At 36.5% G+C, this 18,251-nt stretch overlaps 3 protein-coding genes across 8 annotated transcripts; all 3 read left to right on the top strand.

The window, feature by feature from the left end:
• The first annotated feature begins 214 nt into the window (after nucleotides 1–214).
• LOC122301104 (periodic tryptophan protein 2) lies at nucleotides 215–5,784 on the top strand. 2 transcript variants are annotated; one of them, XR_006240139.1, is made up of 8 exons: nucleotides 215–1,591; nucleotides 1,857–2,108; nucleotides 2,202–2,294; nucleotides 2,586–2,957; nucleotides 3,882–4,226; nucleotides 4,555–4,782; nucleotides 4,880–5,206; nucleotides 5,415–5,784. XR_006240139.1 is itself a non-coding variant. In XM_043112193.1 (7 exons), exons 1-7 carry the CDS (start codon nucleotides 386–388, stop codon nucleotides 5,048–5,050), a joined length of 2,667 nt encoding a protein of 888 aa, XP_042968127.1. In that variant the 5' UTR covers nucleotides 215–385; the 3' UTR covers nucleotides 5,051–5,784. The 2 variants fall into 2 exon arrangements, 1 of the variants encoding a protein (XP_042968127.1); XM_043112193.1 differs by having other exon boundaries at nucleotides 4,880–5,784.
• On the top strand, nucleotides 5,067–9,186 carry LOC122301105 (WD repeat-containing protein 43-like). 2 transcript variants are annotated; one of them, XM_043112196.1, is made up of 6 exons: nucleotides 5,067–5,206; nucleotides 6,731–7,011; nucleotides 7,095–7,177; nucleotides 8,025–8,136; nucleotides 8,600–8,674; nucleotides 8,755–9,186. In XM_043112196.1, the coding sequence occupies exons 2-6, from the start codon at nucleotides 6,787–6,789 to the stop codon at nucleotides 8,941–8,943; spliced, it is 684 nt and encodes a 227-aa protein (XP_042968130.1). In that variant the 5' UTR covers nucleotides 5,067–5,206; nucleotides 6,731–6,786; the 3' UTR covers nucleotides 8,944–9,186. The 2 variants fall into 2 exon arrangements, with proteins under 2 accessions (XP_042968130.1, XP_042968129.1); XM_043112195.1 differs by lacking the exon at nucleotides 5,067–5,206 and adding an exon at nucleotides 6,470–6,573.
• A 793-nt stretch (nucleotides 9,187–9,979) lies between these two features.
• Nucleotides 9,980–17,212, top strand: LOC122301106 (lys-63-specific deubiquitinase BRCC36-like). Of its 4 annotated transcripts, none has more exons than XM_043112198.1 (10): nucleotides 9,980–10,284; nucleotides 11,888–12,013; nucleotides 12,275–12,362; nucleotides 12,622–12,707; nucleotides 12,788–13,003; nucleotides 14,459–14,643; nucleotides 15,945–16,103; nucleotides 16,206–16,286; nucleotides 16,368–16,460; nucleotides 16,706–16,855. In XM_043112198.1, the coding sequence occupies exons 1-10, from the start codon at nucleotides 10,174–10,176 to the stop codon at nucleotides 16,815–16,817; spliced, it is 1,257 nt and encodes a 418-aa protein (XP_042968132.1). In that variant the 5' UTR covers nucleotides 9,980–10,173; the 3' UTR covers nucleotides 16,818–16,855. The 4 variants fall into 4 exon arrangements, with proteins under 4 accessions (XP_042968132.1, XP_042968133.1, XP_042968134.1 ...); XM_043112199.1 differs by having other exon boundaries at nucleotides 16,368–16,422; nucleotides 16,706–16,852; XM_043112200.1 differs by lacking the exon at nucleotides 16,706–16,855 and adding an exon at nucleotides 16,865–16,996 and having other exon boundaries at nucleotides 9,981–10,284.
• The last annotated feature ends 1,039 nt before the right edge of the window (nucleotides 17,213–18,251 follow it).

Genomic DNA, 18,251 nt, shown 5'->3' on the forward strand with positions numbered 1-18,251 from the left:
ATAAAATTCTATATAATTGAAATTGTTTTATGAAAATATTTAGTAAAAATATTGTAGTAAAAGCACCACGGCCCACGCATCCCAATTCCCATCACGTATATAATTTTTCTATTTTCTCGTGGGCCAAAGCAGCTGGCCCGTGTGTGGAGCCGAATCCGGTTTTATTACTGGGTCAGTCGGCCCATGATCTTCCCTGGGCAAAACCCTAGATAAACCCCGACCTCCGACACCTGCTTCAGAGGTTCGTCTTGCGTAAGTTTGCTGGAGAAACTCTAGTAAAGGCTTTTGGCTACGAAATATCTTCAACAGCTTTAATTCTCTTTCATGTTTCTATAGCTCTTTAATTTTCTTGGCAACCCCACGGAAACTTTTTTTTTAGCGAGCAATGAACTACCGGTTCCATAACCTCCTGGGAGCCCCCTACCGAGGAGGCAACGTGGTGATCACAAGCAACAACCTGCTCATCTCACCGGTGGGTAACCGAGTCAGTGTCACTGACCTCGTAAAGTCCCAAACGGTAACCCTCCCCGTCCAATCTTCCTCCGACATCTGCCGCCTTGCCGTCTCCCCAGATGGCGTTTTCCTCCTCACCGTCGACGGCAACAACCGCTGCCTTCTCATCAACCTCCATCGGCACGTTGTCCTCCACCGCATCTCCTTCAAGCATCCAGTGAATGCCCTCGCCTTCAGTCCCTGCGGGTCCCGCATCGCAGTCGCTACCGGTAAACTCCTCCAGATCTGGCGCTCCCCGGGCTTCAAGAGGGAGTTCTTCCCCTTCGAGCTGATCCGAACATTTGCCGATTTTGACGACAAGGTCACGGCGTTGAATTGGAGCCCTGACTCGATGTATTTACTCGCCGGGTCGAAAGACTTAACGGCGAGGCTGTTTTCGGTCAACAAAATCGGTGTTCTCAAAATGAAGCCGTTTTTGTTTCTGGGTCATAGAGACACGGTAGTCGGTACATTTTTGGGAATCGATAAGAAGACCAACAGAGTTAATATGGTTTATACGATTACGAGGGATTGTTACATGTTCAGCTGGGAGTGGAGTGGCGTTGAGGGTACATTACACGAATCGGCAGGTGGGAGTTGGGAGCCGCACTCGCCGGGGACGCCGGAGAGGGAAATGGAGAGTGTGGTGAAGACGAAGAAGAGGAAGGGTTCTGACGATGCTAAGGATGGTAATTTGGAGGAGAATGGTGCGTATTTGAGTGGAGGGAAGTGGGGTTTATTGAGGAAGGACTGTTTTAACCAGGCCCCAGCGAAGGTAACGGCCTGTGATTATCACCGGGGCCTTGATATGATGGTGGTGGGTTTCTCAAATGGGGTTTTCGGGCTGTATCGGTTGCCGGATTTCGTTTGTATTCACTTGCTGTCGATATCTAGGGAGAAGATCACGACGGCAGTGTTTAACGAGGCAGGGAATTGGTTGACGTTCGGATGTGCGAAGCTAGGGCAGTTGCTGGTGTGGGAGTGGCGGTCGGAGAGTTATGTGTTGAAGCAGCAGGGGCATTACTTTGATGTGACTTGCGTGGCTTATTCTCCTGATTCCCAGCTTTTGGCTACCGGAGCGGATGATAACAAAGTCAAGGTAAATCAATACGTGAAATGTTACTTTTGTCTTTTTTCAAACAAACGGTTACGTGGGTGATGTAAAGTTTTTGCTCAAATGCAGTTTGTATTCTATGATTTTGCATATTTTCTATTAAAAATCCCAAGAGAAGATTTTGTATACTAATGGTAAATGACCCCTAAACAAAATGATTATTTGTTGAGTGTTAGTTTTTTAGATTCGTTTTATCCTATGAAGTTTGTAGTTGAACTCGTGTAAAATATTTAGTGTCTGCTTTGTACAGGTGTGGACTGTTTCATCAGGCTTTTGCTTTATAACATTCTCAGAGCACACTAATGCTGTCACTGCTCTCCATTTTATGGCCAGTAATCATTGCCTCTTAAGTGCATCTCTGGATGGGACTGTTCGTGCATGGGATCTGTTCCGTTATCGAAATTTTAGGACATTCACTACCCCTTCATCTCGGCAATTTGTTTCCCTTGTGGCTGATCAAAGTGGTGAATTTATTTGTGCTGGAACTCTAGATTCATTTGAGGTATTTTTCTCCCATTCCTGATAGATTGTTAATCAACACTCTCCCTTTTTTTTCCACCTCATTTTTCCTGAAATTGTTTCAATGCAATGTTAGATCTTTGTTTGGTCAATGAAGACGGGTCGTTTGTTGGATATTCTTAGTGGTCATGAAGGACCTGTTCATGGACTGATGTTTTCTCCTACAAATGTGAGTTGACCTGCCTCTTGACCATTTTTCTGCACTTTTCCGTTTGATCATAAATTGATTATTGTTGTTTTAAAGTTGGTTTGTACAGGAATGTTATTTACCAACAAAATTCCCCTCTCTTATTTTCATTTTGGAGAATTTATTTTTTGATAAGTAAAAATAAATTTGAGGAGTTTTCGAGAATATATTTAACCAAAGTGTAGTATAACACTTTGGTTTGTTAGTTGCAGATTTTGGTTTTCGTCTGACCTTAATAGGGCACTTTATGAGGTGTTTGGTTTTCACATATAGGAAATCTTAGCTTCTTCATCATGGGACAGAACTGTTCGGTTGTGGGATGTTTTCGAAGGGAAAGGTGCTGTTGAGACATTTCCTCATACACACGATGTTCTTACGTTGGTTTATCGTCCAGATGGAAGGCAATTGGCTTGCAGCACATTAGATGGACAGATTCATTTCTGGGACCCAATCGATGGCTTGTTAATGTACACCATTGAAGGCCGTAGAGATATTTCTAGTGGACGTCTTCAGACGGATCGTAGATCTGCAGCTAATTCAACTTCAGGAAAGTACTTCACAACGTTATGCTACTCTGCTGATGGGAGTTATATCTTAGCTGCTGGGCGTAGCAAATTCATCTGTATGTATGACATTGCTGATCAGGTTAGTTTCTATACGTTTTTTTGTACACACATGAAGAATTATCTTTATAGTGAATCTATTCTTTTGTTTCCTAGTTTTTTTATTCATTTTGTCCGGTAATTTTTCTTGCCTGTTTTCATATTTTCATTGATTTTAGAATCTGAAAATTGCCTTCTGTGCATATGATAAAGAGTTTTCACCACCTCTTATCATTTGTGGTGTGAATAGAAAACTAGACGCATAGCTGTGTGCAAGAGATTTCATTTTCTAATAACTGATCAAGTTTTCAAAGGTCAAGTATATTGAAAATGACAAAAAAATAGTGTGAAAGAAATTATACTATGTGGTCCTGATCTCACTGCTTCATAACATTCAATTCTATTGTACACATACCTTTTCTCCCTTACAAGGGATTTTGAAGACGATGCTTTTTTCCCACCAAGTGCTTTTGAAGGCCATGCTTAATTGCTTATAAATCATGGAGTATGTTCTTAAATCTTTATTTTAGAAAAAAAAAACTTCAAATACATGTTCTGATACCAGTATTTTTTGGAGAAGAAAACGTTATATATAGTAGAATGATAATACCAATTTTGATATTGTGCATTATTCGCAATAATTTATTTCTATGCCTCCTTATTAGGTTCTTAATCTTTTTGTTAAGTGGGCCTGACTCTCAACTATAATGTCAAACAGGATCAACATTAACATATGAAATAATTTTGGCAAAATACAGTTTTCTTGAGAAGACAGGAAAGATGAGCATTCAATGTTTTATACATAATTATAAACATATAGTTTACTCCCAAAAATAGAAACGTATGATGGAATATATATTTTAAGATATGTCTTGACTTTGAGATAATTTCTTGGGTCTGTCAGTGTCCAAGATCTAGGTATATTGAATTGAATATTTTTACATGCTGTTGCATCTAAACTGCACAGGTGTTGCTGCGACGATTTCAAACAACCTGTAATCTCTCTCTGGATGGAGTTCTCGACCTCTTAAACTCAAAGAATATGACAGCAGATGGTCCTCTAGAACTAATAGATGATGATGTGAGTGACACAGAAGAAGGTGTTGACAAACAAATACGAGCAAAGTTAGATTATAATTTACCTGGAACTGGGGCTAACCGTGGAAGGCCTGTTGTTCGTACAAAATGCCTGAGAATTGCACCCACTGGGCGGAGCTTTGCTGCAGCAACGACAGAGGGTGTGTTAATTTATTCAATTGACGAATCCTTCATCTTTGATCCTGCAGACCTTGACATAGATGTTACACCGGAGGTATCACCTTTTTAAACCTGTAACTTATGCTTCTAATAAAGATATGAAGATCAAGAGAAAATGAGTTCTTGATGCCAGAATTTTCTTTCTGTTTTTCAAATATTCTTTGAAGCAGAATTTAAATCACAAGGCACACTAGCTATTAACATGTCTATATCATTTGGAAGTAGCATTATTTTTCCTTCTCCTTTTAATGGCAGGGTTTTCCTTTTCTGTTTGATGGAACTATTGCCCCATGTCTGTTTAGTAACATTACTTTTTGTCTGCTGAGTGCTGATTTATATTCTTCTTCTGTTTCTTCCTTTTGTGTTGTTACGTTGTTATACAGGCAGTTGATGCAGCACTAAATGAAGATAATCCAAACACAGCTTTAATTCTTAGCCTTCGTCTAAATGAGGATGCTCTAATAAAAAAGTGCATTTTTGCTGTTAGTCCAGTAGATATACCAGCTGTTGCCTCATCAATCCCTTACAGATACTTGCAGAGGCTAATAGAAGCAATTGCGGATCTAGTAGAAAGCTGCCCACATTTGGAGTTCATACTTCGATGGTGTCAGGTACATTCCTCTTAACTTCAATATTTCAAACTTTTTCTGTTCACAGTAGATGGGTTTCTAGATCTCATTTGATGATTGTGATTGATTTGTGTGGCAGGAGCTATGCAAAGCCCATGGCAACTCTATTCAACAGAATTCTAGAAATCTGCTTCCTGCTTTAAAGTCCTTGCAGAAAGCAATCACCAGAATACATCAGGATTTGGCAGATACATGTTCTTCCAACGAATATATGCTTCGATATTTATGCTCCACAAGCACCACGAAATGAATAGGCACGTTATCATTGTGGGCACTCTTCAGCACTGTATAAAAGTTCTACACCCTTCAGCACAAACCTTCCCGCCAGGCATGGAATTTCACGCTGCAGCCCTCAAGAAGCTGGAGTCTGCAAGCAATCCAGTGCGTTCATTGTAAAGTCATTCAGGTACCTAAATCTGCTGTTCTTTATGGATGAATGAGTGGCGGCATCAGTTCATGTTGTCGATCTGATTGTATAGGGTAGGCAACACAATATGGCATTATAGAAAAGATTTTTGTTGTGGAGTAGATAGGAACTTTGATGGAATCGATTCTTTCAGGTATTTCTCTTTTTAGTCTATTATTAATTGTTCTTAAATCTGAGTTGGCCGCAGAGACATTCAGAATGAATGGAATTCTCTTATGACCAACGTAGCGAATGTCAACTGCGCAAAGTGCCAGGCACAAAAGATTTTGGACTACATGAACTTGGTTTGGGTTCAATTTACCCGTTTGATGAGGGATGTGTTTTTTGTATCCTGTTTTGGGACACATGTTCTTGCCCTTATTTCTGTCCTTTGATTGACTCGGTGGTATGGGATGAGCTTTTCCAACATTCTGTTTTTATTGCTGGGTGATCGTTTCCAATGTACGTAGCGAGCTAGATGTCAGTACAACGTTTGCTAAGGGAACAAGATGACAGACAGTATTTGTTTCTCTCTATAAATGAACAGAAGAAGATCAAGGGCTCTCTCCTTTATATAATTGTATTTGTTTCACCATCTTCTCAATAATTCAAAAGTAAAAATAAACTCAGTTACTTTTGCGTAGTTTAATGTTATTGAATGTCACTTTTTTTTAATATAAAATAACTATTTTGACCGATTATTATATCAGTAGAGTATATAAAGAGTATCCAAAAGTGACTTAAGTAATTTGTGTACTGTGTTAATTACTGTAGATTTATGAAAAATAATTTATGTTATGTGAGCATTATGTCCGGAGTAGTACGAGTAACAACTCTTTAAATCAATAAAGGGTAAAAATGTTCTTTCAAATTTCTCTCTAAAGAAATTAAAGTCAAAATAGAAGAAAAAATAACTTATTTATTTATTTTTATTTTTATAGAGAACTTGGCGGAGAAGTCCAGTAGATCATGAACAGTGATTGTGGATCGTTTGTTCAGGCCCACGATTTATTGCCTCTTCTACGGGCCACGTTATATATACACAAGTAAAAAAACATATAAAGTTGAAAAATTAAAAAACCCTCCCGAAATCTAAAACCCTTCGGAACGTCTGAATTCGAAAAATATAGTTATAAGTGTAATTATATATTAATGTGATGTAATTGATTAAAAAGTAAATTTAATTAAAAATAATATTAATTTAAATTTTAAATATAAATAAATTAATATTAATATATAAATTAATTTATAACTATGCTTGGACTTGGACGTAGCAAAATTTCCTTACACAAGTAACGATAACAGATGAGGAGTGATCCCCCGCACACAAATCCTACCTATGCCAGCAATGAAAAAGAATAAGAGCAGTAAGAACTCGCTTTATCTCTCCGCTAAATCTACTCCATAATATACCTTGTAATTCATTGAAAAACAGTTTTATTTTTTATTTTTTATTTTTTTTATTTTTCACGCGTTAACACCAAAACCTCGTAGTTTCATTGGGATTATCTGATTCTATGTCAGTTCGTGGAGAGGCGGTGGGTGGAGTGCTTGTTGACGAGGACCCTAATGAGCCCACCATGGGTGAGAAGCTCGCGAGTTTGAATACGATAGAGAATGATCAATCCAAGTGTGATGGTTCAGAGACCGATGATCACGGGAGCGGAGAGAAACGGTCTGAGCCCTCTTCTTCTCTGCTCGCACAGCCTCCAAGTGCAGACTCGGTTCAAGTGCTGCTTAAGCAGGCATTACGCGCCGACGACCGTGAGCTTTTGTTGGGTTGCTTGTACAACCGAGACGAGAAGGTCGGTGTTGCTATTTCTCTGCAGCTTTTTGTTTGCTCAAGTAAGCAAGAGCTCGGATTTCAAAATGTTTGGTGTTTGTGTAGGTTATTGCGAAGTCAGTTTCGTTGCTGAATCCGGCGGATGTTCTCAAGCTTTTGCAGTCTCTTGTATCGATTATTCAGTCAAGGTAACTCTTTTATTATTATTTTTTTGGTATAGTTCCGGGTACATATGTCATATGTGTTTGGCCAATTTAAGTAGATGGAATTTATTAACGAAGTCTGCTATGAGTGACACTGAATTGAATTATGGTTACCTTTTTCTTTGGTTTCGAATCTTATTGCATTGTTGAGAATGTGAGTGGATGTAGAGAAGCTAAATCTCGTCAGAAATAATGTAATGTTCTCAGTGCTTTTATTTTTCGAAATTGGTGTTCTTCTCTCTCTTTCTCTCTCTCTCTCTCTCTCTCTCTCTCTTGTGAACTGTTTGTTTAAGGTGCTGATGTTGTGAATGAGGAAATAATGGAGAACCGACTATTTTGATTGGTAAGTTACAAGACCCGGTTGGTTTCAAACCAGGCGTTGTTGTTGGAAACCAAACCCAGTCGTTGATGTAAATTTCCCTATTATTCCTTATATTGGGTTTTCTGGTTTTCTCTGTTGGCAAAATGCTACGCAATGACCAAGTGTTACTAATTCAGCTTTAGGCACGTAAAACCATACCCTGATTGAATTATCAACCGTCTACTTCAATTTATTTTTCCAACTTCTTGAGTTAAACAAAAGTTCAACTAGTTCCTGTATGGGTAGTGTCAACTATGCCAGTTCTTTTGTGAGAATATGCAAGTCTGAGGTCTTACCTACATCCTGAATCTAATTGATTAAAACCGTGTAGATCTCTACATGACATGAGTCTTTTTATGCTCGTTTCTGCTTTTTTTTGTTGCTGGTGTTTAGGAATTCCTGTCCATGCTTGTGTTTAAATCTCTATCATTAGTGTGCGTAATGAACTTTTATGTTGTATTTCCACTACAGGGGTGCAATTTTGGCATGTGCACTTCCATGGCTAAAAGGTGTGCTACTTCAACATTCAAGTAGTATAATGTCCCAGGAATCTTCTTTACTCGCACTGAATTTTCTGTTTCAGGTAATAGTAAATGATTATTTCATTATGGAAACATTTTCAATGAACATACTACAAAATGCATACAACACCTCGATTCCTTGCATGTTGCATATCTTCACCTAAATTATTTCTGATGCGAGATTTCAAAAGCATATCTGTAATTTAAAATCAACATTTTTCTTGACTTTGGAAATGTGGCCTTTATTTCCTTGACGTTTGGGATATTGATCAAATACATCTTAAATAACCCTTTTCCGGTAGTTAGAATAGGAATCTACTCCAAATTAAAAAAAAAAAAAAGGACAAACAAACAAACAAACTAAATAATGGATTGTATTGTTGAATATCATACGAAAGCACTTTATTGAACAAAAGATAAAGAAAAAAAAAAATCATAAGAAATGCTAATGGTCCCATTTGAAGTCAATGCAAGGTTCTGTAGTGTTTAATTTTGATAATCTTATGTTGGCTTGTATATGTGCAGCTCATTGAGTCGAGGTTCTCAACTTTCGAATCAGCTATTCAACTACACAGTTGCTTGGACATCCTTTATACGGGGGTGAGTATCTTCCTGGTAAAAATTTGTGATAAGGAGTTTGTGTGTTTCTAGTATACACCTTATGCAAACCTCTTGAGCAGGTTATGGATGAGGAAGTACAGGAGAATGGCACAACAGTGCCGGTAGTTTATGAGGATGAGGATGAAAGTGATGAAGAGGAATCTGAGGAAGCCATGGAAACCGATCGAGACAGCAAAGATGAGGAAGCATCAGATGAAGCATTTGATAGTGTTAGTGACATTGAAGTAATTGATGGCATGACTGATTGATGCAGATTTAAGGCTAATTTGTTGTATTTACGAAGTTGGGTCCATTGTGCATTCGGATTGCAATATTGTTTTAGAAATGGAAGTGATATAATTTATTAACTTCAGTACACGGGGGGCATTGTGTGATCCTCTCACGTGTTTATTAGATCAAACAATCGAAAACTGCGTACTGTCTTCACGGTCTCCACTCTTGAAGTTTCATGACTATAATTTCTAGTGAATGTTATCAGTTTGACGAGCAAACATCCCTGTGTTAATGGAATTTGAAAGGAGACACTACTCCCGTTTGAAATCAGCCCGCAGAACCAAGACTAATAGCAGTGGAGCACATGCAAGACAAAGAAATCACACGATATGGGAGTTTTGAGACTACCTCGACAAGAGATGAATCAAGCTTGAAAGTTCCCTAAAAGATTTATGCAATTTAGAAAATTTGTGGATAACACAATATTTACTGTCATCCATTATAATTATATATATATATATATATATATATATATATATTTATAAAATCATAGTACTTATAAAGGTAAATAGAAAAAAATAGAGAATTCTAAAATTCACATAAAAACTTGGTTTTTAATAGTGAGTTTGATTTTTTTTTTTTTTGTTTAAATGAATGTCGGGAGTTTGTTAATCTTAACATTACTCTTATAAAAAAGTTACATTAATTAATAAATAACATTTTAACTTTTTTATAATTACAAGGGATCTTATAATAAATTGTCAATTAGTGTCTTGCGTTACAAACCACTAATTTTATTTTATTTTGTTTTATTTTTTTAAAATTAATTAAAATTTTTTATTTATCATTCATATATTATATATCTGATAAGAGAAAAAAAAATAATATATAAAAATAATGATAGAATTTTTCTTATCGTATCTGTTGGCTGTTGCACTAGGATATGGAAGTCGTTGGGAGTCCCCTGGCTTTGTGTTTCCGTGTAGAAAGTTCGCACGTGTGAGAGAACTATTCGATTATTAGATCAGTATCTCGGCAGAATTTACGGAGTTGATAAAAGTTGGCACCAATAACATAATGATGGTAAAGTTATTTGGCTGACTGCACCAAAAATTCACGCCGTGGTGATCCTTTTGCCCCCAAAGCTCCCCTCCAATAGTACCACAGTGCAAGTAGTAGGCGTGCCTTAGGTCTCGAAGGAAGATCCTGCGAGTCCTTCCCATCTCTCTACCTTCCTCCAAGATTTAGCGAGAGACAGAGAGGAAATGTCTCTAACATGTGTGAAAATGTCGGAAGATGTGTGGTTAACATGTATGACGCATGCATTGTCCACAGAGACCGAAGAGATCATGGGGCTTCTTCTCGGTGATATTGAGGTTCAGTCTTTGTTGCTCATTTCCAATTTTTAATTTTGTTTCTTTTTCTTTTTACGTTTTGGTTTTAGCTTCAGCAAGACTTAAGATTGCTTGGTGGGTTTGGTGCTTGTTCTTGGAGTGGAGCTTGAATAGTTGGAATATGTCGGATTTGGGTTGTTTCTATATGGTTTTTTGTAATTTTAGTCATTCGTTATCTTCTCTCTGGGTTATTGTTGCACTGGGATTTAGACGCCTAGTACATGCTGGTTTTATGTGTCTGCATGAAAAATGTGGTTTTGGAACTTTGGCCGTAATTAGAAATGATGTACAGGATTGAGAATTTAAAGTTGGGGCTTGCATAGAGTTGATTTTGCTGTTCTAAATGATCAGTTCTTGACTGGCAATGTGAATGATTATTTGTGTTTAAATTTTTTGGTTGGTTGCTTTTTACTTTGGCCAATATTTTTTTTATGGGTAAGAGATTTCTTTGATAACTAAGAACCTATCAAAAAAAAAAAAAATCTTGGCGAAAGCCTTTGAAGAACGTGGATATTTGCTCCAGAAACATCCATACATTGATGTTCCTATCTACGAGAACAAGCATCGCATATGATAGAAGGTGAATACAGTTTGCTGTCAAATTTTATCTCTTGAACTTACCAAGCTATATGGTAGCTAGATGAGAGGCATATAGTAGGTCTATATGAAGTATGAACATCATGAGCTGTTCCCTAATTAAACCAATTGTTGCTGATACTTTCTTGCTAGGCGGCTGAGTATTTGGGTCGCTCTTCTATACTCATGAAATATGCATAATGTGGTTGCTCCAATTTTGAAGCACTTTGGATCTATGATTGAATATTAGATAGGATACTGCGATTCATATTTGGGCTAGTCAAAATTTGAGATCCTGGATCTCAATCCCAACTCTATATTTAGATGCCAAATTCCCAGGTCTCTTTGATAAAGAATCTGTTTTTGCACTTAAATGTTTCCTTTAAGATAATGGGTTAGGACCCTAAGATTTGTGTACACTTTGCAATCCATAGTGGGGCATTGGTGGTGCCTTCCTGTGCTGCCAGACTCTGCTTGCCCTGCCAGCTCAATATCAAGATTATGAATATCAAGCTCTAGCAATAACCTGCCTCACATGTTAGATTTTCTGTTGCATGGTTTGCCCCAAGTTTGGAGAAAATTTTAGTGGAACTTCTTCGATGCTTGGGCCTATTGACTTGGATGGATCCCCAAATATTTCTAGATCTTGAAATATGCCACAGATTTAAAAAAAAAAAAAAAAAAAAAAAAAAAACTATGCCAGATAGTTGATTACTGTCTGCATTACCATTAATCAAATCTTACTCTTGAGTTTTGCATCTGGCACAATGCCTATGTTAAAATATGAGAAGTGTATCTTTTAGAGAAAGTCTGACACTTGGTTGATAAATCTGGTTGTTTGGAATTTTTACTGGGAAGGAACTGAGACTGTTATTTGTTAGAGATGTATTTCTCATACTATGGGTTTGTTAAGCTTTTTTTTTTTTCTTTCTTTCTTTATTTTTTATTTTTTTGTTTTGTTTAGTTTTTATAGTTGTGATGATTTGAATTCTGATGTTGGGGATTTCAGTACTCTAAGGATGGGTGTGTAACTGCACTGATTTGGGGAGCATCACCTCAAACACGATCCGACCGCCGAAAGGACCGTGTGGAGACTAATCCTGAGCAGTTGGCTGCTGCATCAGCTCAGGCTGAGATATCCTTGATTCTTCTTTATACTATTTGTTGTTTTCACTGGGGATATTGTTGATCAATGAAAGTAGCTATTGCTTTTACCATGATCACAAGATTATGACATTAAATTCATGATGTGCCCTTTTGCTAAATTAAATTTTCCTGGTTAATCAAACAAATATAATTTTCTAGAATGGATTTTTTTTAGAATATCGTTTCTATTTAAGCTAAGGGAATGACGTTCCATCTTTCATGTGATGTTGTGAAATTAACTTGAGAAAACAGAATGACCACGTTTACTGGAAGAATAACAAGAGTAATTGGGTGGTATCATTCTCATCCTCATATTACAGTTCTTCCTTCCCACGTTGGTATGCATTGACCATCTACTATTTTTCTTGGTTTATTTTCTGTTATATATTCCAATCTTGTTGTATTCGATATGATTTTTTTACCTTTGAATCTCATTTTACTAATTGATATAGTGCTTTAGGCTTATCTGTCCTTTTAATATGTACATAAAGATGATCTTTTGGTTCCATATGCAATTATCATAAAAAGTGAAAGTGATAAAGGATGATATATATTCAAGGAAAGTTCGATTAAAAAATTGCTTTGTACTTTTTTCAGATGTGCGAACTCAGGCAATGTATCAACTTTTAGATTCTGGGTTTATCGGGCTGATATTTTCCTGTTTTAGTGAAGATGTACACAAGGTATGTGTTAAATGCAAGGGTATTTGGGAAGTCGCCTTGTAAACTTGCTCTTTTGCTATTCTTACTTGGGGTGATTTTAGGTTGGAAGAATCCAAGTAATTGCTTTCCAATCCTCAGATTGGAAGCAGAATCATGCGTCAAGACCTATATCTCTATCTTTGGTAAATAAAAGTTCAATTATAGATGTTGAATCATCTTTAAGTTCGTCAGAAGATGCATCTACAAGATCTGGATCTTCAGTGATAGAGAGCTCTGAACAAGACTGTGGCGATTCAATAACTGCTAGAGCTAATAAGGTATACACACCTTTTAATCAAAGTGAAATTTTACATATTTCTTGATCTGGCCAGTGAAGCTTTAAATATGGCAGAAAATATGGGAAAACACTAGGCGTTGCTTCATGCTTACATTGTGCCGTGTGGATGAGTATTTGGAGAAAAAAGGGGTTCTTGGTCAGAGTTTTAATCTTTATGTGTGACGGTTGTATATCATGTGGATAATATGTACTTTCCTCAATTTCTGAAATGTTGTTGTCTGTTAGTTTGAAATTTAAAACTGAGTTTTATGCCCTTGTGCAGACACCTGATGGCCTACTTATCAAGTAAATTCCTAATGCTCAATCTATATGTTTAACTGTTTTTTGAATCGATAAACAATAATTTTATTGATGAAAAAGGTAGGCATAGCCCAAGTACACGGGACATATACAAGAGCAACACTTAGGCATGATTAACAGCTGTTACAAGGAAGTCGTGAATATTCAACCCACCAAAATCTATTACAATTGACCTAAGCGTGCTTAACTGATGGATGGGAGAGCTGGGTTATTTTTTATTTTTCCTAAGAAGGCAAAAATGGGTTCCTAAACAAACAGGGATGCACATATCCACTTCAGGTAAGTTCTGAATAATGGTTGAGTTATGATTTCTTTGTGTGGTTTTTGGAGTATTGATATGAATCACAGTCTATTTATATTTCTACATTATGTTGATATGAATCACAGTCTCATTTGGAATATTGATATGAATCACAGTTCATAGAACAAAAATTTCACCTACACTGAAAGTTACTGTTGTCTCTTATGGTGATTTGAACCTGCTTTTAATGGATGACCATCCATGTTCCCCTTCCCTTCTATCACCTATAAACAAAATTGGAACATAAATAATCTTTAAAAAATATATTTTTGCAAGAGATTGCTTCCATACAAATGTCGTCCACTTGTGTGCTAGTTGACTAGTGAACAAAAGAATCCCAGCACATATTTGAGAAGTTTTAACCACTTACCATATGAACTATTATATGAAAATAACAAAGTTTGGAAATGTTTCCATTCCTTTCATGATCTTTGCCACCTAATTCAGTTACTGTCCTATACCATGCAGTATTATTCGCTGTAAGAATGTTTTACTGTTCTGTATGATTTGATTACTTTTAGGTCAAAAGTGATTTTACTCCATCTAGGAAAATGACAGAAATATATTAGAAAATACATTTTCGATTAGACTGAATTCATTTACGTTGGGACCAACCAGATGATGGTCTTGGTTTGTTGTACTAGGGTGAAATTTGAGTGAGTGTGTGCAGAATGTATCTAGTGTTTGTGTTTTACGTGTAAGGATAATGGCTTTTTCAATTGTCATTATATGCAAGATGCATTGTATAATGATGTATGATTGGATAGGTTGGTGGACAAAACAGTTTCTACAATTGCCATTGTATGAAATGTGTAATTATTTTTTATTGGCTAGGGTGGTGGAAGGTCCACGGACTTGGGGGTTTTCTTTCCTAATTCAGATGCCAACTATATAGGGAGGGAAAGGATGGGAGGAAACTACCGTGCTGATAGTTCAGACAAAATCATTGTTGATATAGACCCCATGGATATGTCGGAAAGTATGCAAGAAGCAATGCACCGTTCAAATTTGGACATGAGGTATAAATGACTATGTACTTGGATCACTTAGTATCTTTCTATTTTCTCATCAAGTACTCGTGTTTACATCTGCTATCATCACAAACAAGATACTGGTCTTCTTAATTCAAATGGGAGAATTTTTTTAACTTCATAGAGAATTACAATTTGTCTATTTGGAAACTCATCCTTGTGATGTACTATATTTACCCATGTTAGAGGAGAAGTATGCTTTTTCCCAATCATTATTATATTGTGCTACTTATCCTTGCATTGCTGGTGGTTTTCATATTTTTGAATCTGTTATAGCCACACTCTTTGCACCAAGTGAATAAACCATTGACGGCCCACATTAGCCTGGTTTGGGGGCCTGAATTTCCTTCTATGAAAAATCAGGCATCCTAGTCCATTATCCCGTGGTTTAATGTATAGTTCAACTCCAGGTTTCTGCTGATTCATTCCCTTGAATGCTTTTGGAAATTGAACTTAGAATTATTAGGACATAAAACCAATTGAAGTTACCAACAGCTGCAATGGCAAATGGCACAAGAAATGTCGCTGTAAAAACAGTGTTTTGAATTTTCATAGAGTATTAAAGGCATAAGATACTAGCTGACTATATTAACTATAAATAGATGCCATCAGGAATACATCAATAATATTGATGATTTTAATTTACTGCATTACTGGAAAATGAAATGGCTGAAACACCAAAGATTTCAATGCTCTCAGGTAATGCCTTGACCAATGCTTTTTGCAATAACGATAAGTTCTAGCTTCCCATTCTTCTATCATGCAAGTGTTTGTCCTTCTTGGCACTGGTCTTTCTTTGTTTCTGATGCTTTATTAGTACTTTTTCCTATCATGAATTCTTAAGGTTTCTACAAATGTCTCCTTGATAAGTTACAAATGTCTGTAATCAGAAAAAATTTGGATGCGCATCATCATCCGTTGAGGGCAGTTGAGATGTAAAGTTGAACATGGAGGGCTCTTAATGTTTTTCTTGTTTTTATTTTTTTAAGAATACGTTTGTTCTATTTTTTTTTTTCTTTTTCTTTTTCTGGAGAGAGGAAGAGAAAGGGGCGCCGGGGGGGGGGGGGGGGGGGGGGGGGGGGTTGTTAAAGTAAGTGTATGCTCTATTACAAATTGTGGATTGGTCTGTTCTGACACCATTCTAACCTTCCTTCACTTGTTTTATTCTACTCGAGTTTCATCATCTTTCTTACCTTGGAAAACGTGTGTTTTATTTCTTTTTCATTTGCTTGTTGGCGTAAAGGGCGCCTTAAATCCTGAAATGCTTTTTTTCTTTTTTCTTTTGGCAGTGGTGCAGAGTATGCCAGGAAAGAAATTCCTCTTCATGTCTTGCCAACGTCATCCCTTATCAAGCTTGATTCACCTTTAATGTCATTTACGGACTTGCAACATGTGCTGTATGAAGAGGAGCGGGCTGCATATAACCAAGCCATATTGCAAAATATAAGGTGATCAAGTGATATGCTTCAACTTATTATCATGACCTGCAATTTCTTCATGTTTTTGCTAATCATTTGCCATGCGTTCAAATTTGCTTAATTTTTACGTAGGGATGGGAAAGTTCATCCTCTTACTTTCATACATCACACCTCAACTTATCAGGCTTCCATGTGCAAATTAATGGAATATTGGTCAGAATTAAATTCCCACCTCATTTGCTACTGTTAGTTCTCGGCTTATGTTTGATACTCACCCTTTTGAGTCTGTTGCAGTTTAAGTCCTGCCATAAATACTCTCCAGGACCGCTTGAAAGAGAATGAAATTCGGGTACATAACAGAACTAAAATCGATGCTTTCTATAGACAGTAAGGATGCTTTGTTGATCTCATGAAGTTTTTTAATTTCAAAGGAATTAGGATTCCTTATATATATATATATATATAAAAGGGGAATTAGAATTGAAATGAAATACTTGTTTTGAGCTTGAAGCATTTGAAATTTTCAATCTTCATCGCTATGCAAATCCTATTTCAAGCCGTGATCCTTAATTATCCATTCTACCAAGACTAGTTCCCTTGCTTATCTGACATATGGTTCGGGTGTTTGCAAGTTGCATATATTTGATGACACAAAGTACGGTGGTTCCCATCCTTTTGGTGCTTCAGGGCACAAGGAATCATGTTAACATATCCTTCTGTTTACTTATTACCCTAGTGTTATAGTTCCTATTTCAAGTCTGTTTACCAAAATACTTGGCTTGCTTAAACAGTTAGAAATGCTCATCAATGAAGCCAAGAGGTTAGCAGCCGAGTGTATCAGAGGAGGTGATTCAAGTTCAGGATCATCTCGCCAAGTTCCATATCATGGCCTTCGAGGAAATGCTGTGTTTGGTCACACAAACTCATATAGTTCAGCCGAACCGATTAGCACGAGGACTGTTGGTAGTCCTGGTAGCCAGAGGCGGAAAGGGTCTCGGTGAAATTCCAAAAACAAGGAGTCTTCTCAATGCATGTTGTATTGGAGTGTTTAATTTATATTATGAACTTCAAAGCAGATGTACGAGATTTGCAAAACTGAATAGTTTATGGAATGTGGACCTTTTCTTTTCTTTTTTCCACTTGAGCATTCAGGATTCAAAATGCACCTATTGCACCGATTGATCATGGGGGGAAGCATTCTGTGATGTTTGCATGTATAGTCTAGGGTGAAGTTGAAGCCTACACGGTCAAACTGATTGTTTAGGTGTATAAATCTAATTGTTTACTCATTTAAAAAAAAAAAATTAAGTGAAATCTATTATTAAAAAATAATTTTCTTTTTTTAATAATAGATTATACTTTTTTTTTTTTTTCAAAATGAATGCTCAATAAAACATTTATCATTACTCTCTTTGTGGAATCTTAAAATCGTGGTATTTATTAACTCTTGAATTAATTATTTTGAAAAACAATATCTGTAATAATAATGATTTATTAATCGTGTCATCAATAAAATGTGATGCAAGTAACAGACGAGGATGGAGCTTGTAGCATAATTTCAACAATATGTTGTATTATACAACATTTTCAACTTCCACTATTCACTTTGATCCTTTATTATTTTCAACTGTGATCTCTAATTCTTTTATTATTATTATTATTATTATTCAAATGCATGTATGTACGAAGATAGCATGTTGGAAAGGGGTTTGAATAGGTAAAATTTAAAGATATGATGCTTTCAACTTTCAAGAGTCGGGGTGAAAAATGCATCCATGATAGTTTATGGAGGAATGATTAGACCTTAGTGACAACCCATATATTATAAATGCAGCCTACTTTTTTGACAAGGAAATTTTGGCTCTGATTGGCAAAGCTATTTTTTTATGCTTTAATCACGTTACTTTGCCCACCCCCATAGCTCCACCCATCTTATCCCACAAGTTGAAAACTAAATTAATAAAAAAAATAAAAAAATTAACCCTTTTGGCTCAAAGTATTGTTTATCCTTCGTAAAAAACAAAGTATTTTAAAATAAATGTTTAATTGCAAAAAAAACAGAAAAAATTAAATAAAATTAAATGAGAAAAAGGGTTCAATACGTTGGAATACAAACATGGTTACCTAGTATATATAAACTTCAAGAGAAATGATAGTTGCAGTTGTGGATATGCAAGT

The sequence above is a fragment of the Carya illinoinensis genome, chromosome 2 (assembly GCF_018687715.1).
Source record: "Carya illinoinensis cultivar Pawnee chromosome 2, C.illinoinensisPawnee_v1, whole genome shotgun sequence".
Taxonomy (NCBI): Eukaryota; Viridiplantae; Streptophyta; class Magnoliopsida; order Fagales; family Juglandaceae; genus Carya; species Carya illinoinensis.

Coding starts and splice junctions, on each gene's coding strand:
- LOC122301104 (XM_043112193.1), top strand. CDS start 386: ATGAACTACCGGTTCCATAACCTCCTGGGAGCCCCCTACCGAGGAGGC. Junction 2,958..3,881: donor TGTATGACATTGCTGATCAG/GTTAGTTTCTAT, acceptor TAAACTGCACAG/GTGTTGCTGCGACGATTTCA. Junction 4,227..4,554: donor ACATAGATGTTACACCGGAG/GTATCACCTTTT, acceptor GTTGTTATACAG/GCAGTTGATGCAGCACTAAA.
- LOC122301105 (XM_043112195.1), top strand. CDS start 6,546: ATGCCAGCAATGAAAAAGAATAAGAGCA. Junction 6,574..6,730: donor AATGAAAAAGAATAAGAGCA/GTAAGAACTCGC, acceptor ATTCTATGTCAG/TTCGTGGAGAGGCGGTGGGT. Junction 7,012..7,094: donor TGTACAACCGAGACGAGAAG/GTCGGTGTTGCT, acceptor GTGTTTGTGTAG/GTTATTGCGAAGTCAGTTTC.
- LOC122301106 (XM_043112197.1), top strand. CDS start 10,174: ATGTCTCTAACATGTGTGAAAATGTCGGAAGATGTGTGGTTAACATGT. Junction 10,285..11,887: donor TTCTTCTCGGTGATATTGAG/GTTCAGTCTTTG, acceptor TGGGGATTTCAG/TACTCTAAGGATGGGTGTGT. Junction 16,104..16,205: donor GCCATATTGCAAAATATAAG/GTGATCAAGTGA, acceptor ATTTTTACGTAG/GGATGGGAAAGTTCATCCTC.